This window comes from Lactuca virosa, chromosome 4 (genome assembly GCF_052849685.1).
Source record: "Lactuca virosa cultivar CGN04683 chromosome 4, Lactuca_virosa_CGN04683_v6, whole genome shotgun sequence".
Classification (NCBI taxonomy): domain Eukaryota; kingdom Viridiplantae; phylum Streptophyta; class Magnoliopsida; order Asterales; family Asteraceae; genus Lactuca; species Lactuca virosa.
Window position 1 is genome coordinate 39,058,872 of NC_136429.1, and position 23,723 is coordinate 39,082,594.

Consider the following 23,723-nt stretch of genomic DNA (forward strand, 5'->3'; position numbering starts at 1 on the left):
TGAAGAACGTCGTTCAGGAAATTCAATGGTCAAGTATGGTTATAACAACTCATAAATTCGGTACTAAATAATACGATTAATGTATGAATGGTAAACAACTTCAATTAGCTTTATTTAAATTAATAGAACTACTATACATACTGGTCGTAGCCAGAGTTTTTCATACATAACACATTATACATTACTGGTGATAGCCAGGGATTTCATACCGTAGTTTTCATAACCAAACAATACTATACAATTCCACTGGTGGTATCCAGACCTATAAACTAACACTTTCATATACCACTACAAGAACACAGTATCGAACACACACATCGGTCTTATTGAAAACGTTAAAAGTAGTAAAAGTGTAGGGGTATGAACTCACCAGCTTTAATGTTGATACTCTTTCAAAACCGCTTGTATTCTCAGGGAATCAGTAGACAGGTACTCCTGCAGACTTTTGAGAAGACAGAGCTTTTAGTATCTCGTCTTTTATACTTTTGTTATACTTTTGATGTCATACAAACTATGTATCGAACAGATGTAAATACTTTTATATATATTCAATGTAATGGTTGTGTTTGCTTTGATTACTATGATGCAATTGTTGTGATACTGTACATGACGTCCTCCACCCCCGAACGTTTCTGCCGTTCCGGTTTGGAGGTGTGACACATAGACCGGGTTTCTTGTATGAATTATGAATTTTAGTTCGAGGCGTTTTTTGTCCAAAATGACCAGATAAGATTATGGGGCTTTTCAATACCTTTCTGTGTATATAAAGAATGCCAAAATCGAAGTTAAATCGAAGAAGTTGTGGTGGTTTGAAATTTTTGTTTAATTTGGAAGATTGGTAGTACGATGAGCATACTCTAGGTTTGCTGGGCATACTAACATCTTGAAGTCGTGCCTCTAGAAGAGTACGTTGAGTGTACCATTTGGTACGTTAGGCGTACACGATTAGAACCCAAACCCCAAATCTAGGGTTTTGAGCCCTATTTAAGCACCTTAACTCCTCTAAACCTCTTCTATTCTCAACCTCCATCTTTCCAACGTCCTCCCTTGAAACTCTAACCCTAGTTTGAGCTTTGTGAGCCAAAGAGTGTGTTTTTGGGTGCCTTTGAAGGAAGAAGAAGGTGGTGATAGTGCTTGGAAGCTTGGAACAACTTTGGATCTGGAAGTTCTCCTCCCGCATTCATCTTTAGAAGGTATAAAGTTTGTACCTTTATGCCTCCATTGATAGATCTAGCTTAGGGGTTAAAGTTATGTCCTTTTTGTCCAAAAAATTGGTCCCTTTGATTGTGGGTTGTCCCAGATCTTGTGAGGTGCATTTCCAGATGTATTTGAGGGTGTTAAGTCATAAAAAGCAATCTTGATCTTTTCCTTCCAGTCATGCATGGTTATAAAGCTTAGAATCTCATGATAAGTTAGGGTGTTGGATTTTGACTCTTTCTAGCCATGCAAAATTATAAAGTTGGAAACTTTATGATTTAGAATGTCTTTTGGGGATTAGATCTGAGTGTTGGAAGAAAGGCCTTAAGGGATTAAGCACAAGAAGAGCTTTTGGCTCGGATGTTCTGCCCCCGCAGAGCCCGGTCCCTAGCCAAACCCTCATATAAGTAAGTTATGCTTACCCTACTTCAAGTATAGCTTATGTTTAAGTTCAATATCGTTATTATGAACTTATAAAAAAATAAATATATTATAAAATATAATATACAAAGTGTTATGATAATATCTTAACTACTCGAGGTACGGGGAATCTGGTTTGAAGGGCCGCATAGGGTTGTTGGATTTCAGAAGTGCTATAATGCCAAAATGGTCCTGCCCTCTGTTGTTTCATGTCTGGCCTCTGTCTGTACATAGTGGTTAAAAAATATTTTTTAACACTTATAAAACAATATCGCTCATAAATATTCGCAATAAATATTAGACTAAAATCTAGCGGTAATGATACTAGGTTTCGTCGAAGGAAAATATAATTGTTAGAAGCGAAGCGCTACCCGAGTTTGGAATCATCACTTTGACAAGTGAGTGCATATTTACTTTCATCTTACACATAGATATGAAGTATTTAATATAAATTACGTGCTATGTGTGCATATTATCTTTGTTCTTGATATCTATGCTGGATGGACAAATATACATGTTTTATTTGATTTAAACTGTATATGTATTTTATACCTATAAAAGTATTGGGTAAAGATCGATCCATGAATGATGAGAGATGAAAGATGATATAGATGAACACTGGCAGGTATGGACTTAGTGCCTAATAGATAAACTTTGGCAGCTATGGATTTAGTGCCTTGTAATTGAACGTTTGCAGCTATAGATTTAGTACCCTATAGATAAACATTGGCAGCTATGGACTTAGTGCCTAATAGATAACACTGGCAGTTATGGACTTAGTGCCTATTAGATAAACCCTATCAGCTATGGATTTAGTGCCTTTACAAATGAACCTTGGCAGCTATGGACTTACTGCCTTACAAATGAACCTTGGTAGCTATGGACTTAGTGCCTCGTAAATGAGCATCGACAACTATGGACTTAGTGCCTAACATATAACATCGGCAACTATGGACTTAGTGCATGTTATATAAACCTTGGCAGCGATGGACTTCGTGTCTATTCCTTAGGACAATCCTTAGGAATAAATATTGAGGAATAGATGATTCTTAGGGAAGATACTTAAGAATAAAGAAGATAATGGGGATGGGTAATCAGGCTAACTGTTTGATGATTAAACCTAATAATTATATTATTGTGGGTTGAAAACACTATGTACTCATCAGGTTTCCCAACCTGACCCTCTCAGTTTATTTGTATCACAGGTGTCGATACGAAGCCACATTACACTGAGAGATTAATGGTGATGTAAATCATTAGTGTAAATAAATGTAAGGTCTGTTTATGCTTATGTTTCTGTATTGACAATGAAATACCAATGTTTTAATATAAAATACATTTCTTTCGAAATGCTTTGATAATATCTTTATCATGTTTTCTAGGAACAAATTCCGTAATATTATTATTTAAAATGGATACTCTGATTTTTAAATAAGCATAAATAAAATTTTTAAAATGACCGTGAATTTGGGGATGTCACAGTTGGTATCAGAGCATTAGTTTAAGCGAACCAGGAATTTTAGGAAATTTCTAGACTTAAACTTAAAATGCTAAGCGATGATTGTGAGATGAGTGTCTGCTATATTTAGGAAGTATGCCTAAAAAGACACAAGCACTAGCTTATTTAGGGAAGATGCCTAAATTGCTTTTGTGTGCTAAATGATTTGTGCTATAAAATGCCTTATATGCTTTATGATGTTATTGTTTGATCGGATATATGGCTTATTGCCGAACGGATCTGAAAATTTTATGTGTTCAAATTTTTATATGTTTAATTAGGATATTAGAACTGGAATGTAACTTTTCGGAGTAATAAGGAGGATTACATGCCTAAACCTTCTCTATCTATATTCTCGTCCCGATATGTTGAACGCATGCTTCCATGAACATAACATCGTGGTGAAGACTTGTAGCGAATTGAGTAAACGGAGGAAACAAGGAGGCTTACGATATTGAGGGCTAATGGTTCAGTAAACATGCTTCCATGAACATAACACATGCTTTCAGATTGGAGAAACTTTTATCTTTCTGCCTAACAGATTCTTCTTATTCGTTATGCCACTCTTTGAAAAACCCTTTTCAAAATGTTAGAATTATGCTTAATCTTATAACCATAGCCATGTTTACTAAACCATTAGTAAATCATGACGAAGAGACTTATCGTCCTTTGTGGTGGATCTAATCTGTCCATACCAATATGTACCGGATACTTTATTCATTCTTTTTGACTCACATAAACATGTGATCAATGAATTAATCATAATCTTCCAATGATCAAGATTCTCACACATCACACAATTCGAATTGCATGATTCCAAGTTTCTATCCAACTGAAAATTGGGTGATGAGAATTCTTTATCACTTAGTTAATTATGACTTTTACCACAAGTGAAAAAATAAGAATCAAATCCACAATTAATATTGCTAATAATAGAAATGTAACCAATACTTTCACAAATGCTGTTTCAAGGAAATATAAAGTAAACCACATAAATAAAAAAATAATTTCACTTTTATTGAAAATAAAAAAATTTGGAACTTATCCTTATAATGCATAAAATGAAAAACAATGTTTCTAGACATTTCCTAAGCAATCTATTAATCTATCATAACTCCTAAACAACAGCTTTAAAAATATGATCATCGAACCATGCGACTGAAATCCATCTCTCACGATCAGATTCAGCTTGTTCTTCTTAAGCTTCCTTCTTTCTCTTAGATTCTGCAAAAACATCAAAATGTGATCATCACATTATGTATTAAGAATCTATGAATAGAATCTTATTAAAATAATGGAGTTAGATAATGGATGTACCTGAAGTGGAGTCATACGACTTGACTTTACCGTCTCTAAGACCTTTCAGCTAGTCAGGGCAGCTTCGCAACCAATGCCCCTCCAATTGGCAATAGAAACACGTGGACCTTTTAGGATTAGCACATGGTACTATCTCAGAACTGGCATTTCTCTTTACCATATGGTCAAATGATTTGACCTTGGACGATCCCTTTCCATAGGGAAGAGAAATTTGTTCTGGACTACCATTGTCATTGTCAATGTCCATGGAAATTTGGGAGACAGATTCTTTAGACACTTTTGCTTCATTTATGCTCTTAAGCAGTTCTGCTTCAGCAACAATTAACATGTGTCAGATCAATTTGTGTCACGTCGTGGTCCCTCATATAGTAGTATTTAATGAACCGACCATATGACTCAGGAAGCGAAAGTAGAACCATGTCAATGGCTAGCTCCCTTTGGAAAATGACACCTACCATTCCCAATCTGTCAATGTATGATTTCATATTGAGAACATGTGCACACACAGACTTTCCATATTGATGTTTGCATGCCAATAGGGCTTGAGTAACTTCGTATTTCTCAGATTGAAGGAACCATGACTTGGGGAAAGTCACTGGAGGAGGAGGTGGAAGAGTTGAAGAAGTATGATTTCCATTTCCACCATTGTTTGAAGAAGGGAACATTCTTTCACCTTGATCAACATGTGGAAGATCATCTTCAGAAGAACGAGGAAGACCATTGTTTGGTGAACTTGACATCTATAATAGAAAAAAAAAATTCAAGTTAGTTGATATTAATCCTTACTTATTAACCCATAAATTTAAATTAAGGCTAGGATCCATATTTTCGATTCAAACTTTGAAGAGGAATGTTGTAATCAATTTCGAATCTATTTTATGTAGGTAAAGCATTTTACCAATTTCAATTTAATGAAATTCCTAGATCTTTTGAGATTCATTGAATCTAATCAATGACATGTTTAATCTCGATTATGCTCTCACTTTTGTGACTGGGATGCCGAAGATCAAAAAACGAGATGCGAATAACCATGCAAATCAACTTGGTACTCTCGATGTCATTTATCATCTAATCAATGTGCCGGTTAGCCACACACGCTCCATTAATCAATGATAATTTTTCGAGACACCCATTACCAACTTTATAAGTCCCACATTAGTGTGCCGCTTAACCACACACGCTCCACTAATGACTCATAAATTCTAATGTGCAATTTCATGGATTAGCATACAAATTCATATTTTCCTAAAGTAAATAAGAGTGGGATTTAAAATAGTTTAGTTACTTTATATCATTATACTTTTAATGAGATTAATTTGTCCTATCAAACCCGTTCTGCTAACGAACTTCCACCATACAAGAGAGCGGTGGGTAAGAATGGATACCCAATGGCGATCACATGCCGCTTCCTTAAACTCCATTTATAGTATGGCTTCGTGAATGAGGCGTAGTAGCGGTTGGACTGGCCTTTCTTATACGTACAATATATATTAAACTTTTAATTATATGCATAGTATAAGGTGAATTTTAAAAAAATTTAAAATTGCAAGGGTTTAATCTTTTAATAAATTAAACTTTTAATCTAATTAAATTTAAACCATTTATGGATTTATTAATTATCCTTTAATTAATTACTTAATTAAGTTAATAATAAAACCATAATGATGTATTTTAAACTATTCCAAAAATACCAAATATTATTTGACATTTACTAATTAATTCAATTAATATCTAGATTTATTTATACACTTAAAATAATCATATTAATCAACAAAATTAATTAATTAAGCCAAATATTTATCTCCTAACTTCTAGGCTTATAAATTATCATCATAGATACACCAAAATCGAATTTGGAGGATAAGTATAGCAAGTATTTATCAATTAAAAGCAGATTAGGCAATTAAAGCACAAAAATTTAGAACTGACAGCACAACATTTCGTGTTGGACAATTAACACGCCGTGTTGGGTCGAAATTGTCAGATCAACACGCAGTATTCAAAGAACACCACGACGTGTTTGAAGAACAGAATGCCAATTCTGTTTTCTCCTCCTTGTTCAAGTTCAACATTGTATCAATTCAATAGAAAACTAAATCTAAGTTCTGATACCACTGATGGGTTTTGAGCATAACAAACAATCCTATGTGTGCATGCAACCCTAAATAATTTTGATCTACGTTTTCTCCAATTGAACATACAAGTTGAAAAACAAAGTATAAACCCTATCATGAATCCATTAATATCGAAATCCACAAATAGGGTTGTAGAATCATACCTTGATCACTATGTAGTAATGGCAATCCAACATCCTTGTGTTGTTGATACTTTGAGAACAAGTATCACAAATGTCACACCTCTAATGGCTCACACCCAACACTAGCAATTGAAGGAGATTATGGAGAAGGAGATAGGAGCTTAAAATTTTGGCTTGTTCTTCTAAAGGAGAGGGTGGCCGAAATACTTAGGGTATATCTCTATTTATAGTGCAGTCAGGAAACCCTAGATAAGCCCTAATCCAAGATTATCTTAAACCGGACAGTTATCCACTTTCATGTTTATCCTCCAAGGATAATTCTAGAATTCCTTAGGCATGAAGAAATCATTCAATACTTTAGGAAAAACCGTCCATAGACTATGGAGGATTCTAGATTGCCTCTTGCTCAACTATTGAACAATTACAATTCAGTCCCTACACTTGTAATTAATTCTTTTAATCCCGAAATTAATTTTAATTAATTTCTGATTAAATATTAATTAAATAATATGATTTCTAATTAATATATGATTTCCATAATACATTAATAAATCATTTACTCCAATTTATTAATCAAATTAATAAATTAACCCTCTTTCTCCAAAATCATCCTTCCCGGTTGCTAGTCTTGAGGGCAACCCAAAAGGACTGTGCTACTATATATATATATATATATATATATATATATATATATATATATATATATATATATATATATATATATATCAATTATAGTTATGGGCTTAGACACCTAATGCAACAAGAAGAAGGTCACCTCATCGTGAAGAGGGTATCATCAGTCAGCATGAATTGGATTTTAGATTGTCTAAGGGAGTTAGACATAACTATAGTATTGTTGCAATGTTCATGAGTACTTAGAAATAAAGATTTAAGTATTGGATAAAACCACGCTCAGAGAATTACTCCATGGATTCTATCACGAATAATTATGAGACGATAATATCTTATGATCTCAAAACGGAGATATATGAGTTGTAATTTACAGTCGGTTATACATTGATAATGCGTAAACGCATCAGTAAATTGATGTTATAAAACGTATTATCATGCATGCTTTGATGAGTAAAAGATGCAAGCATATGAGTCAAAGTTTATTCGTTCCTTTTTCCTTAACCGGAAAAGTGATATCTTTGGGACCCTCGGTGATTTGGTGTTGACTTATAGTGTTGGGCCCAGCCAAGACTAAATTGATGTGTTCAATTAGAAGTCTTATATCATCACAAATCAAAAATCGGGAAACAAAGTCTTGGACAATGAGATTGATTCTATTCCATGTCTCATGTCCGAATGATATCTTGAAGAACGAAGGATTATATGATCACTTATCTTAGGACACGTAACTGACTGGGTTAGAGTTCGGAAGTGGTTTTTGGAAACTACAATTTGTTGATCAATTCAGAACTTATACTAGCAGTTATAGTTATAGATTTATCCAAGTGGGAGACTATTGGATTAGGTGTCTAAGCCCATAACTATAATTGATATATACATGAATTGATAGTAGCACAATCATTTTGGGTTGCCCTCAAACCTAGCAATTGGACAGGTTGACTTTCAGAAAGAGAGAGAGAGAGAGAGAGAGAGAGAGAGATTAATTTATTATGTGATTAATAAATTAATTTAAAATGTTTATTAATGTATTATGAAAATAATATATTAATTAGAAAAACTATTATTTAATTAATAATTAATGCGAAATTAATTTTGGGATTAATAGAATAAATTAAAAGTGCAGGGTCTAAAATGCAATTGTTCAATAGTTGAACAAAAGGCTCCAGAACCTTCCACCATTAGGTTTGGACGGTTTCTAGATGGATTTTCTAGGTTTTCTAGAATATCCCATGTGGATAAATAAGGAGCTAGATAATTACTAATTTGAAGTATTATTATTATCTTCCAATTAGGGTTATACAGGGTTTCCTTGTACCACTATATAAAGTACCCTAACCCTTTGATTTTTGGCCACTCATTATTCCAAAGGGCAAGACAAAAATCTTACCTCCTCTCTCTTCTCTCTATATTCTTCCTTCTTGCTAATTTAGGTGTAAACCACTAGAGGCACGACAATTGAGGTGCTTGCTTCCAAGAAGATCTACAAGTGAAGGATTGATGTTATTTACTATAATAACAATAAGATATGTAATCCTAAACCCTTACTTACATTTTTCGAAAATTGTCTAGGGTTTCTAGTTTGATGTTCATAGTTATAGTTTCAATAGTGAAAACATAGATCCTTAGGTTGCATGTGAACTTAAGAGTTTTAAGTTTATTTGTTTTACCTAAATCCTATCAGAAAGTTGATGACTCTTGGCATGTTGACACGCATCACATACTAACGACACATTATTAAAGGTAAAACCTAAGTTATTAGACTTCAAATTTGACTTGAAAACTGCTGGAGAAGGATGACCAATATCCTGATGCCACTAAGATGATGACACTTTGGTGCTGAATCCAACATAATAAGGGATATGTTTGATCGGCACTGGAAACATACCCTTTTTGCTTTTACCGATTGGAAGTGTTTTCTTCGTGCGTGTGTCCTTAACAAAGAAAATATTTGGGTAAAATTTAATGAAAACATTTTTATTAGAAACAAGTTTATCAGATGAAAGAAGATGTTTGTTAATATGGGGGACACACAAAATGTTTTTAAGAACAAGAGGACGACCCAAAGACCATCATGGGATAAATACAAACCTGTTCCATTTGCTACTTGGACCTGATCTTTTCCATGATAACGCTCAGGTAGAGTCAATCAATCAAGATCACTTATGAGATGGTATGTTGCTCTAGTGTCTATGTACCAGTTTGGATCATTGTTGTAGCTACCTAAAGTGGCCTTATTACCGTCACAGTACTCTTCAGCTTGATAAGAGTGATTGAATCAGTTTCTGCAGGTCAAAGCAGTGTGACCTAGAATACCACACACTTGACACCTTGGGCCACCATTTTATCTTCCATGGCCATGTCTACATCCATAGTTACCACCACGGTAATTATTTCTTTGATTATCACCACGATAGTTAATAGAGTTTCTGGAATACCCTTCATTATTGTGGGTTTTTCGTGAATTGATTGGTTCCTATTTTGTGACACTGTTGACAGATAAAGCAAAGTCTGTGGGGCCACTGATTGCCTTTGATTGAGCCTCATGGGCATTCACGTATGAAAAAAACTCAGGTAGTTTCACTTCCTGTTGATTACTAAGGACTGTAATTGTTGTAAATAGGTTTATGTGGTCGGAACCTAACCCAGCTAGGATATATCCAGTGACTTCCTCTTCAGTTATGGTATGAACAATATTGTCCATTGTATCGGCAAGTCTTGTCATCTTCTAATAATATTCAGAAGCACTCATATCTTCTTTTTTGTGTTTGAAAGTTGCATGCAAATTTAAATGGAATTACCTATGTGTTACGCAGAGAAGATGGTATTAAGGGACGTCCACATATGATTGGACTTGTCCGTGAAACAAGTGAGTTGTGAGAGAACCTCTTCCGTCATGGAAGATAAAATAACTCCAAGTATGGCGTGATCTTGAGTAATCTATTTCACATATTCAATGTTATCTTCATGTTTTGTTGCATCACCGGTATCGAAGGTGATCTTGGTTGATGTAATTTTAGTCGTTCCATCAATGAAGCCATACAATTGAATGCCACGAAGAATGGGAATGACATGTGCCTTCCAAAGTAGAAAATTGGTGCGCGTGAGTTTGCATGTAATGGTTGTGGCGATCTTGGCTGAGTTGATTACGTTAGTAGAAGAAGAAGTCATGAAGGTGTAGCAACGATCGAATCAGAAACTCTTAAGGATCAAGGCGCTCTGATACCAAATTGAAAATATTATTTGCCTTATTATTCCCGTTAGGATATATTTGATATATATATATATACACACACACACACACACACACACACACACACACACACACACACACACACACACACACACACCAGATACTTAATATAGATCCAACAGGTTAGGATCTTTATCTATAAAACAACTATATAAACAAATGATCCTATCTACTCTTCATTCAAATGGCTCATGTTATCCTTTTGTTTGCATTAAGTTCATAGTAGAGGATCGTCAAATTTCACTTTTTTCATTTCATCACACATTAAGGCCTAGAAAGAAAGATTAATCTAGTGATAGAAGAATTTGATGAGAATAAAAAGGACAGACTCAAAGTCACAAAGGTTACAAGTTGTAATTGTCATCAAATGGTCCCAACGCCAATGTTATTATCAGTGTAACTATAAGGGCAAGTTATGCACTTAATGCCTTCATGTGCACTAAGTCATTTAATTTCAAAATAAAGGGTCTTCTGAGTGGACTTTTATCGATTCCGAGCAAGTCAAAAGTCATGATAAGAAGGATTAAGCTAGTGATAGAAGAGTTTGAAGAGAAGAAAAATAGGAAACATTCAAAGTCACAAGTTCTAATTGTCATCAAATTTATGCACTAAGGGCATATATGCATGGATTCATGTATGTAAGTATGTTACATACGTACATACATACATATATTTATTATCTTCCATCTTCTCTTTTGAATGTAAAACTTTATAAACTTTATTTAAAGCAAGAGAGTCATGACTATAAAGAATTGTATCTCTTAGGTTTGAATAGGAGCTCGAAAGAGGGCATAAAACAATCAAGTCAAGGTCTTCTTCGTCCTACTTAATTTCCAAAGTCGTCAAATTGGACCCGGTCTCTTTAAAATCAAAGATGTCGTTAAGTAGATTACGTCCTTCATGTTGATGTATGCAATTTTTTTGCTTTAAATGAATCTTGCTCATGAGATATTTCTTCAAACATATTTCACCGAGTACTTCTTGAATAGTATTATTGTCGAGATGTAACCGGATTTATGTCAAAACTTTAAAATCCTTCTGTTTCTCATTAGGAATCTAAGTAGCTTGAGCATTTTCTCCAAAAGAACACGAAGCATCGTCCTAATCAGCTTGACCCAGAGGTTTGTCATCATCATTTTTCAAAATGAAAAATTAGTGTTACTGTTCAAAAGTGAAAGGTCACATTTGATTGCAGCCATGGGAAACTCGTTTATCTATAACCTATTGTATGTGATTAATAGAAAGATTTATTTTCTATTGTAAGAGCAAAAAATGAATAATACTTAAAGTGGCTAAATTATGATGCAAATAAAAAAATGATTTTTATTTATTATTTATTTATTTTGTTGTGGCTTTAATGTGAAAAGCAATATGATAAAAGTGAATGGTTTGTGGGTCTGATATAATAAATAAATAAATAAACCCAAAACAAAACGATGTGGAGCTAATATATATGGGCTTGTGGGCTTGGGAAATTCGACTAAGGCTTATATTAGGGTTTTAAGATATTTGTATGCTAGCTTGTATATATATAAGCTTAGGGAATAAGATTTTTTCAGGTATAACACTCCTAAAAGATAACGATGTTGAGGCCCGTTCAATGGGATTGGGAACACTCGTTCCCTAAAGGACGCTTTGAATGTCCAACAAAAGTCGATCATGGGCTGGAAAATAAATATCCAAGAATAATCGATATGATTATGTACGCTGCGGTTGTGTAAGGTTGAAAGGAAAAACGATATCGGCCAAGAAGGCTGATCGATAAAGAAGGTAACCTTGTAGGGTTCAAGAAAAACTTGCAAGAAAGGTATGCATTTTGATCCTAAAACGCTCTGATTAAAAAAACGTAATTACAAACAGTAACACACTAACACCAAATTTTAAATTCTACAATGGAAACCCATATATGAGAACACTTATATGATCAATGATATTAACGGGTTACAAAAGGCTACTGAACGTTGGATGAGAATAAGGAACGAATAATAATAATAATAAAACTATCTAATTATCCTAATATATAATTAAGAAGATAAATGAAGACTCTACTTGATGGGCTAAGGAAAAACACAGCCTTTGGGGACAAGTACTTAATAATGGTGGGCATCTTTAATAACATTGAGTCTCTCTTCTTGATGGTTTGTGGCTTTTAGTTCTAGTCTGACTAGATTTTCCTTAGCCGATTAGAACCAAACTAAAAGATTCTAAAATTAATAATACACGCAAAAAAGGTACTCGGGAGTTCCATTAAAATGAAGAAAATTGTGTACAAATATGAATTATTTGTACAAACTGACAACACGAAAGTTGAAGAAGAACAAATTAAAATCCTATTGCATCAACTTGTGAAGCTAATTAGAGGTTCCATGTGAACTATTCGTTGCTTGGTCGACGAATCATATTCTAAACATATATCGACTGATCATCATGAAGAGAATTTGCATAGGAATATATGATCGCATGCATCAGCCTTCCTCATCCACTTCGTGGAATGGAAGTGGTACTGTTTTCACTGCTCTAAACTTGCCTGCATTATTAAGATGCTCATTCTCCAACCTGTGTAGGACCATGATCAAAAGGTGATATGTTCCTGTTAGCTTTCATGTAGCAAACTATTGTTCATTATATTTAGAATTCATATCGATTATGTGGTCAATTTAGGACCACAAATTTCGTGTTTCTTTGTAGCTATAGTCTTATTTTATGTTCTAACTGAATATGTTCTATTTACCTGTAAAAATTCCACTGGCCTCTTCTAATGACTTCAAGGGCTGCTAAAAAAAGCCCTGTCAATCTGTAATCAATGCTCCCAAATTTGTAATGTAAAACAGTTTGTAACCAAGCCAACCTCAAAACTAGATTCAATCCCTGAAAAAATATTCCAACAAGTTTGCAATGAAAGATTAATTATTATTTCTTTCTTCTTTTAAATTTTTATTCATCATTTTAATGAAAATATAATGTGGAATAGATATATACCATAGAGAAGAAGTAAATGAACTTCCTACGAAGAATCAATTCATTTCTTAACCAAGGGTTCTTGGAGTTCATCTGTAGCAAACCCCAATCTTTTACAAAGTCCCAATACAGTTGATAAACAGTTGCGATACTTGACATTATCACTACCATGCATAACCATCCCACACTCTTTTCTTTTTCGTATGCAAGTTTCACTCCTGCAGCTAACATTGCAGATACGTATTTTCCCAAATTTATCAAATGCCCTGTGTCACCTTCATCAAGCCACCTTCGAGCACACTACACAACAAAAAATTAGTTAGAGTAGCTCCACTTTTATTATCGACCGATCTTCATAATTCAAAAAAGTGAACATGGTATCAGCACACTTCTCATATAAAGTCATAAAGTCATCATATCAAGTCATAAAGTATAATGTATCTTAAAAAATGTATTGTTGTTTAACCTGCATTGCTCTCCAGTAATAAGGCAAAAATGAAACGGCATAAGCAAGATCTCTATAGTTTTTCGTCTGCACACAATATCCATAGTCTTGAGTTTTGTAACTCCCAGTTATGTAGTAGCACGATACATATTCAAGGTTCCTGAGCATTGGCACCTGTTTTATAAAAATAATTCAGTATCAAATATTTCATAACTAATGATTTACATGATGATGATGATGTTGATGTTGATGATGATGATGATAATAATAGTGTCGGACCTGGCTACATAGTTGATCAGCCATGAAGAAATCCAGCATGACAACCTTGTAAAGAGGCGATAAAATGATGTTCCTTAACACACTAAGAAGACGGAATCGGCTTGACTTGTAAAGGATGTTGATGGGACAGACAAGCAATACCATAAAAACCTGTTAATTAAATGGAAAACATTAATTATAGATGTCGCTGAAAAATTAAAAAACATCAAAATATGGTTTAAGGGGAATTTGAAGTAATTAGATTACCAGTAACAGAAGGCCTGGGATTAATTCAACTTGAGAGTACGAATACCCTTTGTCCATCAATGAAAGATGAACAAACAGGACACCGACTACAACTGCCATCGACATGGTACATATCAAGAAGATATCTCTATATTTTAGTTCTCGTGTTGGCGATAGCTCAAAGATAAAGCTATAATTGATACGTGTCTTTCTCCACATAAAAATGTTGCATCCGTATAGGAAAAAGTGCAAAAACAACAGGCTGAACATGCTGCAAAATCAACAATATATTGTCTCTAAGGTTATCAACGTTATTTTCGTTAAGTTTTTGTTATTAATGTATAACATCATGATATATGTACCTAAGAAGAGGGTAGACAGTTTCCATGTAGATTGTATTAGTTTGTGGTGTATATGTTCCAGTGGTACGAGCCATGATGACATATCCAACGAACAGTGCAATGAAGCATCCTGTAAATAACCCTATAAAAAGTAGAAGCTAAGATCAAAGACATGATTTTGATATATGTTTATTTGTTAGATTATGTTTAAACTTTAAATCACTAATGTCTTATCGCATATAGTGCACAAATTATACAAATAAGATTCTAACACGACATGATATATATCTTATGGCTACCAGACAAAAAAACGGTTTCGTGCTTCTACAAACATTAAGATCATGGTGTGCTGAGAAAGATCACACTTTGAATTGATGTACTAGAAATCCATGCTGTGTTGGTTTTCCACAAAAAATTTAGTGGCAACCGAAAAAGCCAAAGTATCACATAGGGGAAATTAGAGATGTTGATCATTGTAGGGTCAAAGATAGTCAGTCACCTGTTTAATTGCTTTATTTTTTTTTTTTACCTTTAGCTATCTAGAAAAAGTAGATCTATATCTTTGACTACCTAAGTCCTTTACAAGATTATCTTTCATTGGTAAAGTGATCCACTTCTACATCTTTTAAGGATTATCGTTCAACCAAAACTAATTTTTTATAACTCAAACATGATGATGTATACTTGACACCTTACTAATGAGACATTGGTTAATTAATAATTAGGAAATATATAGTGTTAAACTTGTAACCCTCACATAGATTTGGAAAGAATAAAAATGTATAACACTTAAATATGAATTTGGATACAAACTTCAATTTCGATTGATAATGGTAAATTGTTGATCAGTATAATATTTATCAACCTCATAATTTTAATTTTTATAGTTATGAATTTAAAACTAAACATTGACATAAATATATACGTTTTATTAATTTGCTACCATTCTCTAAGCAAAATTGTTGTGCATCTATTTGACTATTTAGTCACAAAAGCACCAGGGTATATACCACATAAATGCCCACTAACGGAAAGATGATATAGAAAAGTAGATTTCATGTTTTTATATATTATCATAAAATTCTTGACCTTTTAATTTTTAGTGGCGAATTATTTTCTTAGTCTTTTTATTAATCATTTTGTTTGTTTTAAAAACGAAATAGAACAAATTAAAGAAATTAAGCAAAGTATAGTAGCACTAGCACACCTATGAAAAAGGTGACAGCATGAGACTCTTTGCGCTGAGTCGGTTTCAAATATTTCATTGCCTTCCTTCGGTCATCTTCTGCAAATTGTTTCACGAAAATGTCTTCTACCTCGTCTGCCAGCTTCATAATCTACCATACAAAATAATATAAAATGAATGAAACTTCAGTTTTCTACAATACGTATATTGGTTTAACAGAAAAGATCAAACATCTAAAGGCACTTCATTCTGTCTCAATTTCATCCAACATATGGAATATATGGTACTCGATTTTATTTATCTTTCATATTTTCTTGGACATATCAATGTGGCTGTGTCATGAGGCACAACCAAATTATCTTAACTTGAGGATCTTCATTTTTTCAAATTTACCTCGTTCGAACTGTTGAAGTAGGAGCTTTCGACAACTTTAAGATAGATGGGAAGAACCTGTTTATTTGTTACCTGAAAATAGCACGACAACATAAGGTGGCTAAATCTATCTAGTTATAAATTTAAAGTTAATTACATAGAAAAATAAAGTAAGATTTTGTTAATCAACTAGAGCCCACACTGTGTACTTACTTTGTCGAATTTCTTTAAAATCTTTGCAAATGCAAGCATGTTCAAATTCCTACAAAGAATCAACGTCAGAATCATTAATGTCATGCACTTTTGGATTGCTTACAACTGAAAAAAGCATTAATATCATATGAACTATTGGATTGCTTACAACCTAAAAAAAGATTCAATCTTTGTCATAGTATGTGTTAATTAATTTTTGTTTGTTGGCAAAGATTAATACAACAAAATAGTTTTTAACACAATATATGAAACCATGTTTTGTTTTAGAAGAAAATATTCAACAAATCAACATTATAACCAGGAATCGGTTGCTTCTTAGCACCACTTAAAGTCTTAAATACTTCTTTATGGAATAATTTTTTTGGTCAACAAGAAGAGATTTACCTATTTATTGTATTCAAATTTGTGCAATAATGTTTCAACTGTTTTACCCAATTTATGCAACTATTTGTTACTTTAGTTACTAACTTATGCAAATTATTGTAATTACACAACTACAACGTTTCAACCAGTTAAATAGCCAAATTTCAGTCGTCATGATATGGTTGCATATTTCCTCTAAAAATCATTTTTTTTTTCATGTAAATTGACAGAGTGAAAATGCATTACATAAATAAGCATTTAACCTTCTTACCAAAACTTCAAGCGTTTAACATAAAGATTATTTAAAAGGGTCCGTATTAAATGGAATAATTCATAAAGATAAGTGTTGGGTTGTCATGGACATCGTTTTAGAGTAGGAATGGAATAAAATAAGATTTGAACCACTAACTAACTACAAGAAGGGACAACTACCATCAAGTAAAATACTTGATGCCACAAGAAATTTATAAAAAAAGAATAATGCAGCAAAACCAAAATAATACCTGTAAGTTTGGAGATAGCCCAATCCTTTATAAAGCTCAATTAGAGCTCCTCGAATCATTTTTTCAGCATGATGGACTTTCGTTTTGTTGACATGAAGCTTTTTTCCATGAGCATTGTGTTTTCTGGACGATTGATTGAGGGAATCTTCCCAAAGCAGGTAGGAGAATGTTCGAGTAGGATTGGTTAGAGGAATGCGAATTTTCAACTTTTTTCCTTGGCTATTGATAATATAACCTGAGAGACTCTGTTCCTCCTCCTGTATAGATCTTGTCACTTTCCCATCTTCTTCTGATCTTGGTGAGTCCTCACATTCAACACCATTACTATCAAGCTCTTCTGCAATCTTTTCCTCTTCCTGCAAATCATGTTCTATAATGCCCCTACTGGATTCTTCATCTGTGCCGAGATAAAAGGAAAAATATCAATTGGCTTAGTATCCAAAACCCTCAACTAATAAGAAAAATGTCATCGTAAAAAGTTGAGTATCCTAAAAAAATTATATTTTTGAATCCCATGACACCACATTCGATCTGTTTTTAAGATCTTAGTTTCGTACCACATGAAATGGAGCCAGATATCGAGTCTTCATCCTTGGAGTCGTGGTGGGATGAATTAGCTTTATTTTGGTGCTGATCTTTTATTGCATTTTTGAGCTCTATCAGAATATGTAATTGTTTCTCAAGACATTCTCCTCTATCGAGGAACTCCTTCTCTTTCCTTCTATAGAATTCATTAACTTTGTTAAGTTGAAGATCCAAAAGTGCGAAGAATTCACTAGCAGCTTCAGTATCAGCAAATTTCTCTAACAATTCTGTTTGGTATAGAACTCCCTTACTGTTTGTCGATTGAAGTTTACTGTGAACCTGATACCACATAAACTAAAGCACATTAGGAAAGCGACATTAAAACCAAGTAGCTAGCATTTGGGTTCTCTTGGGAATAACTTGAGGTCAAGAATCAAGAGATAATGCTCAAAGAGTAAATATAAAACTAGAGTCAGAGAGTGTGTATGTACGTGAATGACTTCATGTGTTCTGCACTGATTTCCAAATAAGGAAAGTTTATGTATTGCCGAAAAGAAGGTGTTGCTTAAAGAGCTTTTATGTTTAGGTTTTGATGAAGGAGCAGTGGAATCACAGTTGAGTTTCTTGATGTCTTTCTTGAGTTGCCAATAATCAACGAAGGCGTCTTTCCATTCAGGAACTAGCTGACCCTCAAACTGTTTAGTGAACTTCACCATCTTTTTTTTTAACTCTTAGTTAAAGAGCTTACCCCCAGATAAGTGAGAGTACTTCTTTTTAAGCACGATGAGTTCAAATGAGATGAGAGTGTCTAATGGAAACCCACGATCACATTATTTATGGACAGAGATGAAAATGGTGTAATGAAAAAGTGGCAACTTTGAATGATGTGGCACGTACTGATTCTCAGGTGCAGCACATTCTAAAATATCCTGTGTTCTTTTTTTCTTTTATCCTATGCTGCCTTCCACTTGGAACTAGGGTCTATGTTTATGGTGGATGTTCACCTGAAAATTGGCAATTTTTCAAGTATATATGATATGGCGATGCTTGGCCAAGATGCTGTGAAGGAAAGTTGGAATTTCATGGAGGAATGTGTGGATTACATGATATCTAAAAATCTTTGATGCTCCTTTGGTCTATTTGGCCATGCAAATGAACCTATGCTTCAGTAGTATTGATGAGCCTAATTTATTATAACATCCATGTTATTGAGTAAATAGTATTAGATTTTTATATTTTCTACAACATCCACCAACTACTAGAAAACATGGGCAGTACAGCGGCGGTAATCCGTTTGGAAACCCTTAGTGAAAGTTATTATTTGCCATGTGTTACCCTTTGGGTCTTGATATTCATTATATATAAAAATTTACAACAATAGATCCTAAATTCATGCATTTTATCTATATCTATACACAAACACATATCTAATTAATTATCTTTTCTTCCTTTTCTTAGCATGTTTACATTCCCCCTCAATCTTAACTATTAGAGTGGTGGTGTGGTGTCACACTTGTCACGGTCCACGTAGGCGCCACATCACACTTTTCACATTTTTGCCAAAAGTTGTCATTTGGTAGGCGCGGGTTATCATACTTGTCATGCTACATTTTTTTTAATATACAAAATAATCTTTCAAACATAACAATTTTTAAAAACCAAAAATTCATTAAACTTAAAATAAAAACATAGAAATTCAAAATAACAACAAACACACCAAAAAAATAGAATTTAAAATTAAAAACATACAAACTAAAATTACAAAACCTAGATAGACCTAAAGAACGTCTTCATCAGAAAATTGACCTTCCAAATCGTCGACCGGTTTCGTGTTAAGATCAATGTGGTTGACGTTCCAAATATGTTCCGTTAAGTCCCGACGAAGAACATGATGCGTCTCAACATCATTAACTAGTGCCCTCCTTGACATGTACTTCGCGCTTCCAACCTCAAAAGCTTGTGTCGGTGGAACGATCTCGTTTTCGTTATACTCACATATTGCATTTCCTTCGTCTTCTAGAATCATATTATGCAATATGATACAAGTATACATCACCTCGCTCATTTTCTTCTCCTCCATATACGGCGCGGGATATTTAAGAATATGCCAACATTTTTTCAAAGCTCCAAATGCTCGTTCAACATCCTTTCTTGCCCGCTCTTGAGCTCTCTTAAACATCAACCTTTTCCGATCATTTGGACAAGACAACGACTTCACAAAACAAGCACGCTCTGGATAGATCCCATCCACCAGATAATACCCATTCATGTACGATGTTCCAGCTACTTGAAAAGAGGAGTCTGGTGCAGTCCCGTTGTACATGTCGTCAAGCAATGTAGACATGTTAAGAACACTGATGTCATTAAGGGAGCCAGCTGAGCCAATGAATGCATGCCATATCCACATATCCTGTGACGCCACCGATTCTAGTATAACGGTTGGATAACCATGATCGCCTCGGGTGTATTGACCTTTATGAGCATTCGGAGAACAACCCCATGCCCAGTCGAGGCAATCTAGGCTTCCTAAGATTCCAGGAAAGACGTGCACGTTTAAGTGATGAGCATACAATTGTTGGATGTCACTACAAGTAGGTTTACGCAGATATCGTGGACCATATAATCTCATGACATACTTGCAAAATTTGTGAAGACTAGTTCGTGCAACACGTCCGGACATCCTAAGGTTCTCCTCTAGTGCATCGGGGAAAGGGACATACGCTAATTGACGAAGTGCAGCGATGTATTTTTGTATAGGAGTAAAACCAATTGTACCTCTAGCATCTCGACGTTGTTGAAAAAATGGATACGCAGCCGTGACGTCGTTGACTATACGCAAAAACAGAGATGTATGCATACGGAACCAACGCCGAAAATAGTATCCTATAAAGTTGGCGTCATCCACAAAGTAATCTTGCATGAGTTGATCATTAGCCGCTTCACGAAATCTTTGTATGTATCTTCTCTTCCTCCTGAGTGCATTCTCGGCATTTTCTTCTTGTAGTCGTTCAATCATCTGCTCCGCCTCCTAAATAACCTCTATAGTGGTTTCAAGCAAGGCATCAAACATGCCTGATGAAGATGACGAATAAGACATTTGAGAGAGTATTTGAGTTGTAAAGTTGATGTTATAAGTTAAAATGGGTTGAAGTTGTGTAGTATTTATAGGAGGTTTAAAAAAAATAGTCGTTGACAGCTACCCTTCCCTCTTCCCATTGGTCATCAAAACTCGGAAAATATGAACATGGATGCCGAGCCGAGGGGTCGGCTCGGTGTGCGTCGAGCATGCCGAGCCCCTCACCGAGCCCACACCCACCGGCCTTACAAGGTTTAGATTGTATCTTAAACTGTCTGACATGTTGCGTGTCGTATGTTTCATAAGACCATCAACAAGTTCATCATTTGAGGATATAAATCGGACGTCCAAAGCTCCCATCGCCACCTTTTCTCTAACAGAATGGAAATCGGTTTCTATATGTTTTGTTCGGGCATGAAAGACGGGATTAGTTGTTAAGTAAGTGGCTTCGAAATTATCACACCATAGCACATGTGGCCTTGCTTGATGAATGCCTAACTCCTTAAGTAATGACTGTATCCAGGTGAACTCTGATGTGCCATTCACCATGGCCTTGTACTCAGCTTTTGTACTTGACCGAGAGACAGTGGGTTGTTTTTCTGAACTTCATGAAATCATATTACGACCTAGAAACACTACAAAGCCTCTGATAGACCTTCGATAGTCTAGACAACCTGCCCAATCTGCATCAGTAAATACACTCAACAACGTGGAGGTTGATTTTCAAATATAGAGTCCCGTGGTCGTTGAACCTTTAACATATCGCAAAATTCTCTTTACAACCTCCTAATGAACAATAGTAGGTTTGGAAAGATATTAACACACCTTATTAACAGGAAAAAATATATCAGGTCTTGTTAATGTAAGATACTGCAAACCACCAACCATACTTCTATATTTGAAAGCATCTTCACCATTAAGGGGTGTTCCAAGATCTTGAGCAAGTTTGCCTGTTACTGACATGGGAGTTGAAACGCTTTTACAATTCATCATGTTTGCACGATGCAAAAGGTCAGTGGCATATTCGTGCTGCATTAAGGTGATTCCCCCTGAATTGTAAACGACTTCAATTCCCAGAAAATAATTAAGCCGAACGAGATCCCTAAGAAGAACGAAGGAAGATAAAGTTCTTATTAATTTGTCAACAACTAGTTAAGAGGAGCCAACAATAACAATATCATCAACATAGATAAGCATATAGATGGAGACATTAGTTGCATGAAATATGAAAAGAGACGTATCAACTTTGGATGAAGAAAACCCAAGATGATGCAATTTGGCACTAAGACCGGAAAACCATGCACATGCTGATTGCTTCAGTCCATATAGTTCCTTTTGCAGTTTACACACAGAGGTTGGATGTCGTGAGTTCTCAAATCCGGGTGGTTTTTGCATATAGACTTCTTCATCCAAGAGCCCATGAAGGAACGCATTGTTTATATCAATTTGACGAAGATGCCAACCCCTAGACACAGATAAGGAAAGGACCAATCCAATGGTTGTTGGTTTTACAACTGGACTAAAGGTATCCTGACAATCCACTCCATATTGTTGGGTGAACCCACGAGCTACCAACTGTTCCTTATACTTGTCGATAGATCCATCAGGGTGTTCCTTGACTTTAAAACCCATTTACTTCCAAAAACATTCACACCAGTAGGACGTGGCACAAGAACCCACATATTGTTCTTTCGAAGAGCATCAATTTCAGACTCCATGGCAGCTCTCCAAGCCGGATCAAATAAGGCTAAGCAATAAGAAATAGGAGCAGCAGCAGAGAAAGCACGCTTGGTTGTGTAATATCCCAAAATTCAAGACCAAAAATTTCATTTTCAATATAACGATTTATAAAACAATTTGTAAGAAAACATCATCAAGTAATTTATTTCATAAAACCATAGTTCACGCGTCCAAAACCATATCATAAAATAGTAACAATTGAGTATAAAGCCCAAGAATCTCATGTGCGGAAAATCATGTATGTGATCTGCTGCAGTCATGCCGGCTCCTTCCCCTTCGAAGAAGAGGTACCTAAAACCAAAACTGTAAACCGTAAGCACAAAGCTTAGTGAGTTCCCCCATCATACCACATACCATACTATAACATACTGCCATGCATATCTGGGTGCCCGACCTACCCAGTTGAGCATACCGGGGTGCTCAACCTACCCCTGCTAGGCATACCGGGGTGCCTAACATACCCCATGTCAGGCATATCTTGGTTCCCAACCTACCCTCCGGTGTATCTCAACCGTTTACGGGGACTATTTCACCCCTACCACTACCACATAACATAAACATATTTTCAGGCATACCGGGGTGCCCGACCTACCCCTTTTGTCCTTTCGACTTGATACGGGGACTATTCCCCCTACTACCACTATCACATAACATCATACCAGGCTAGCACAAAAAACATAACAGATAGTGGCAAACCTAGATAACTGTCACACCCCCAAACCGGAACGGCAGAAACGTTCGGGGGTGGTTGACGTCATGCGTAGTATCACAACAGTTGTATCATAGCAAGCATAGTAAACACAACCAAACATTGAATACATATATTAAAAAGGTTTACATTGTCTTAATACATAGTTTTGTTCATATCAAAAGTAAAATGGAAAGACGTGACTCTAACGCGCCGACTTCTCCAAAATCCTGGAAG

General features: G+C 35.0%; 2 protein-coding genes across 2 annotated transcripts; both read right to left on the reverse strand.

Moving 5' to 3' along the window:
* Positions 1-12,789: 12,789 nt before the first annotated feature.
* PHO1;H1 (EXS (ERD1/XPR1/SYG1) family protein) lies at positions 12,790-18,801 on the reverse strand. Its single transcript, XM_079041179.1, has 13 exons — positions 18,474-18,801; positions 18,015-18,321; positions 17,458-17,854; positions 16,592-16,640; positions 16,400-16,471; positions 16,028-16,157; positions 14,842-14,962; positions 14,501-14,750; positions 14,255-14,404; positions 13,997-14,149; positions 13,552-13,830; positions 13,304-13,440; positions 12,790-13,128 (listed from the first exon to the last, which is right to left on the reverse strand). Exons 1-13 carry the CDS (start codon positions 18,696-18,698, stop codon positions 13,038-13,040), a joined length of 2,361 nt encoding a protein of 786 aa, XP_078897305.1. The 5' UTR covers positions 18,699-18,801; the 3' UTR covers positions 12,790-13,037.
* Positions 18,802-19,759: 958 nt separating this feature from the next.
* On the reverse strand, positions 19,760-20,998 carry LOC145104301 (uncharacterized). Its single transcript, XM_079041566.1, has one exon. It carries the CDS (start codon positions 20,996-20,998, stop codon positions 19,760-19,762), a length of 1,239 nt encoding a protein of 412 aa, XP_078897692.1.
* Between the last annotated feature and the right edge of the window lie 2,725 nt (positions 20,999-23,723).

Excerpts from the sequence above, each read along its gene's own strand:
- LOC145104301 (XM_079041566.1), bottom strand. The coding sequence starts at position 20,998 with ATGATTGAACGACTACAAGAAGAAAATGCCGAGAATGCACTCAGGAGG.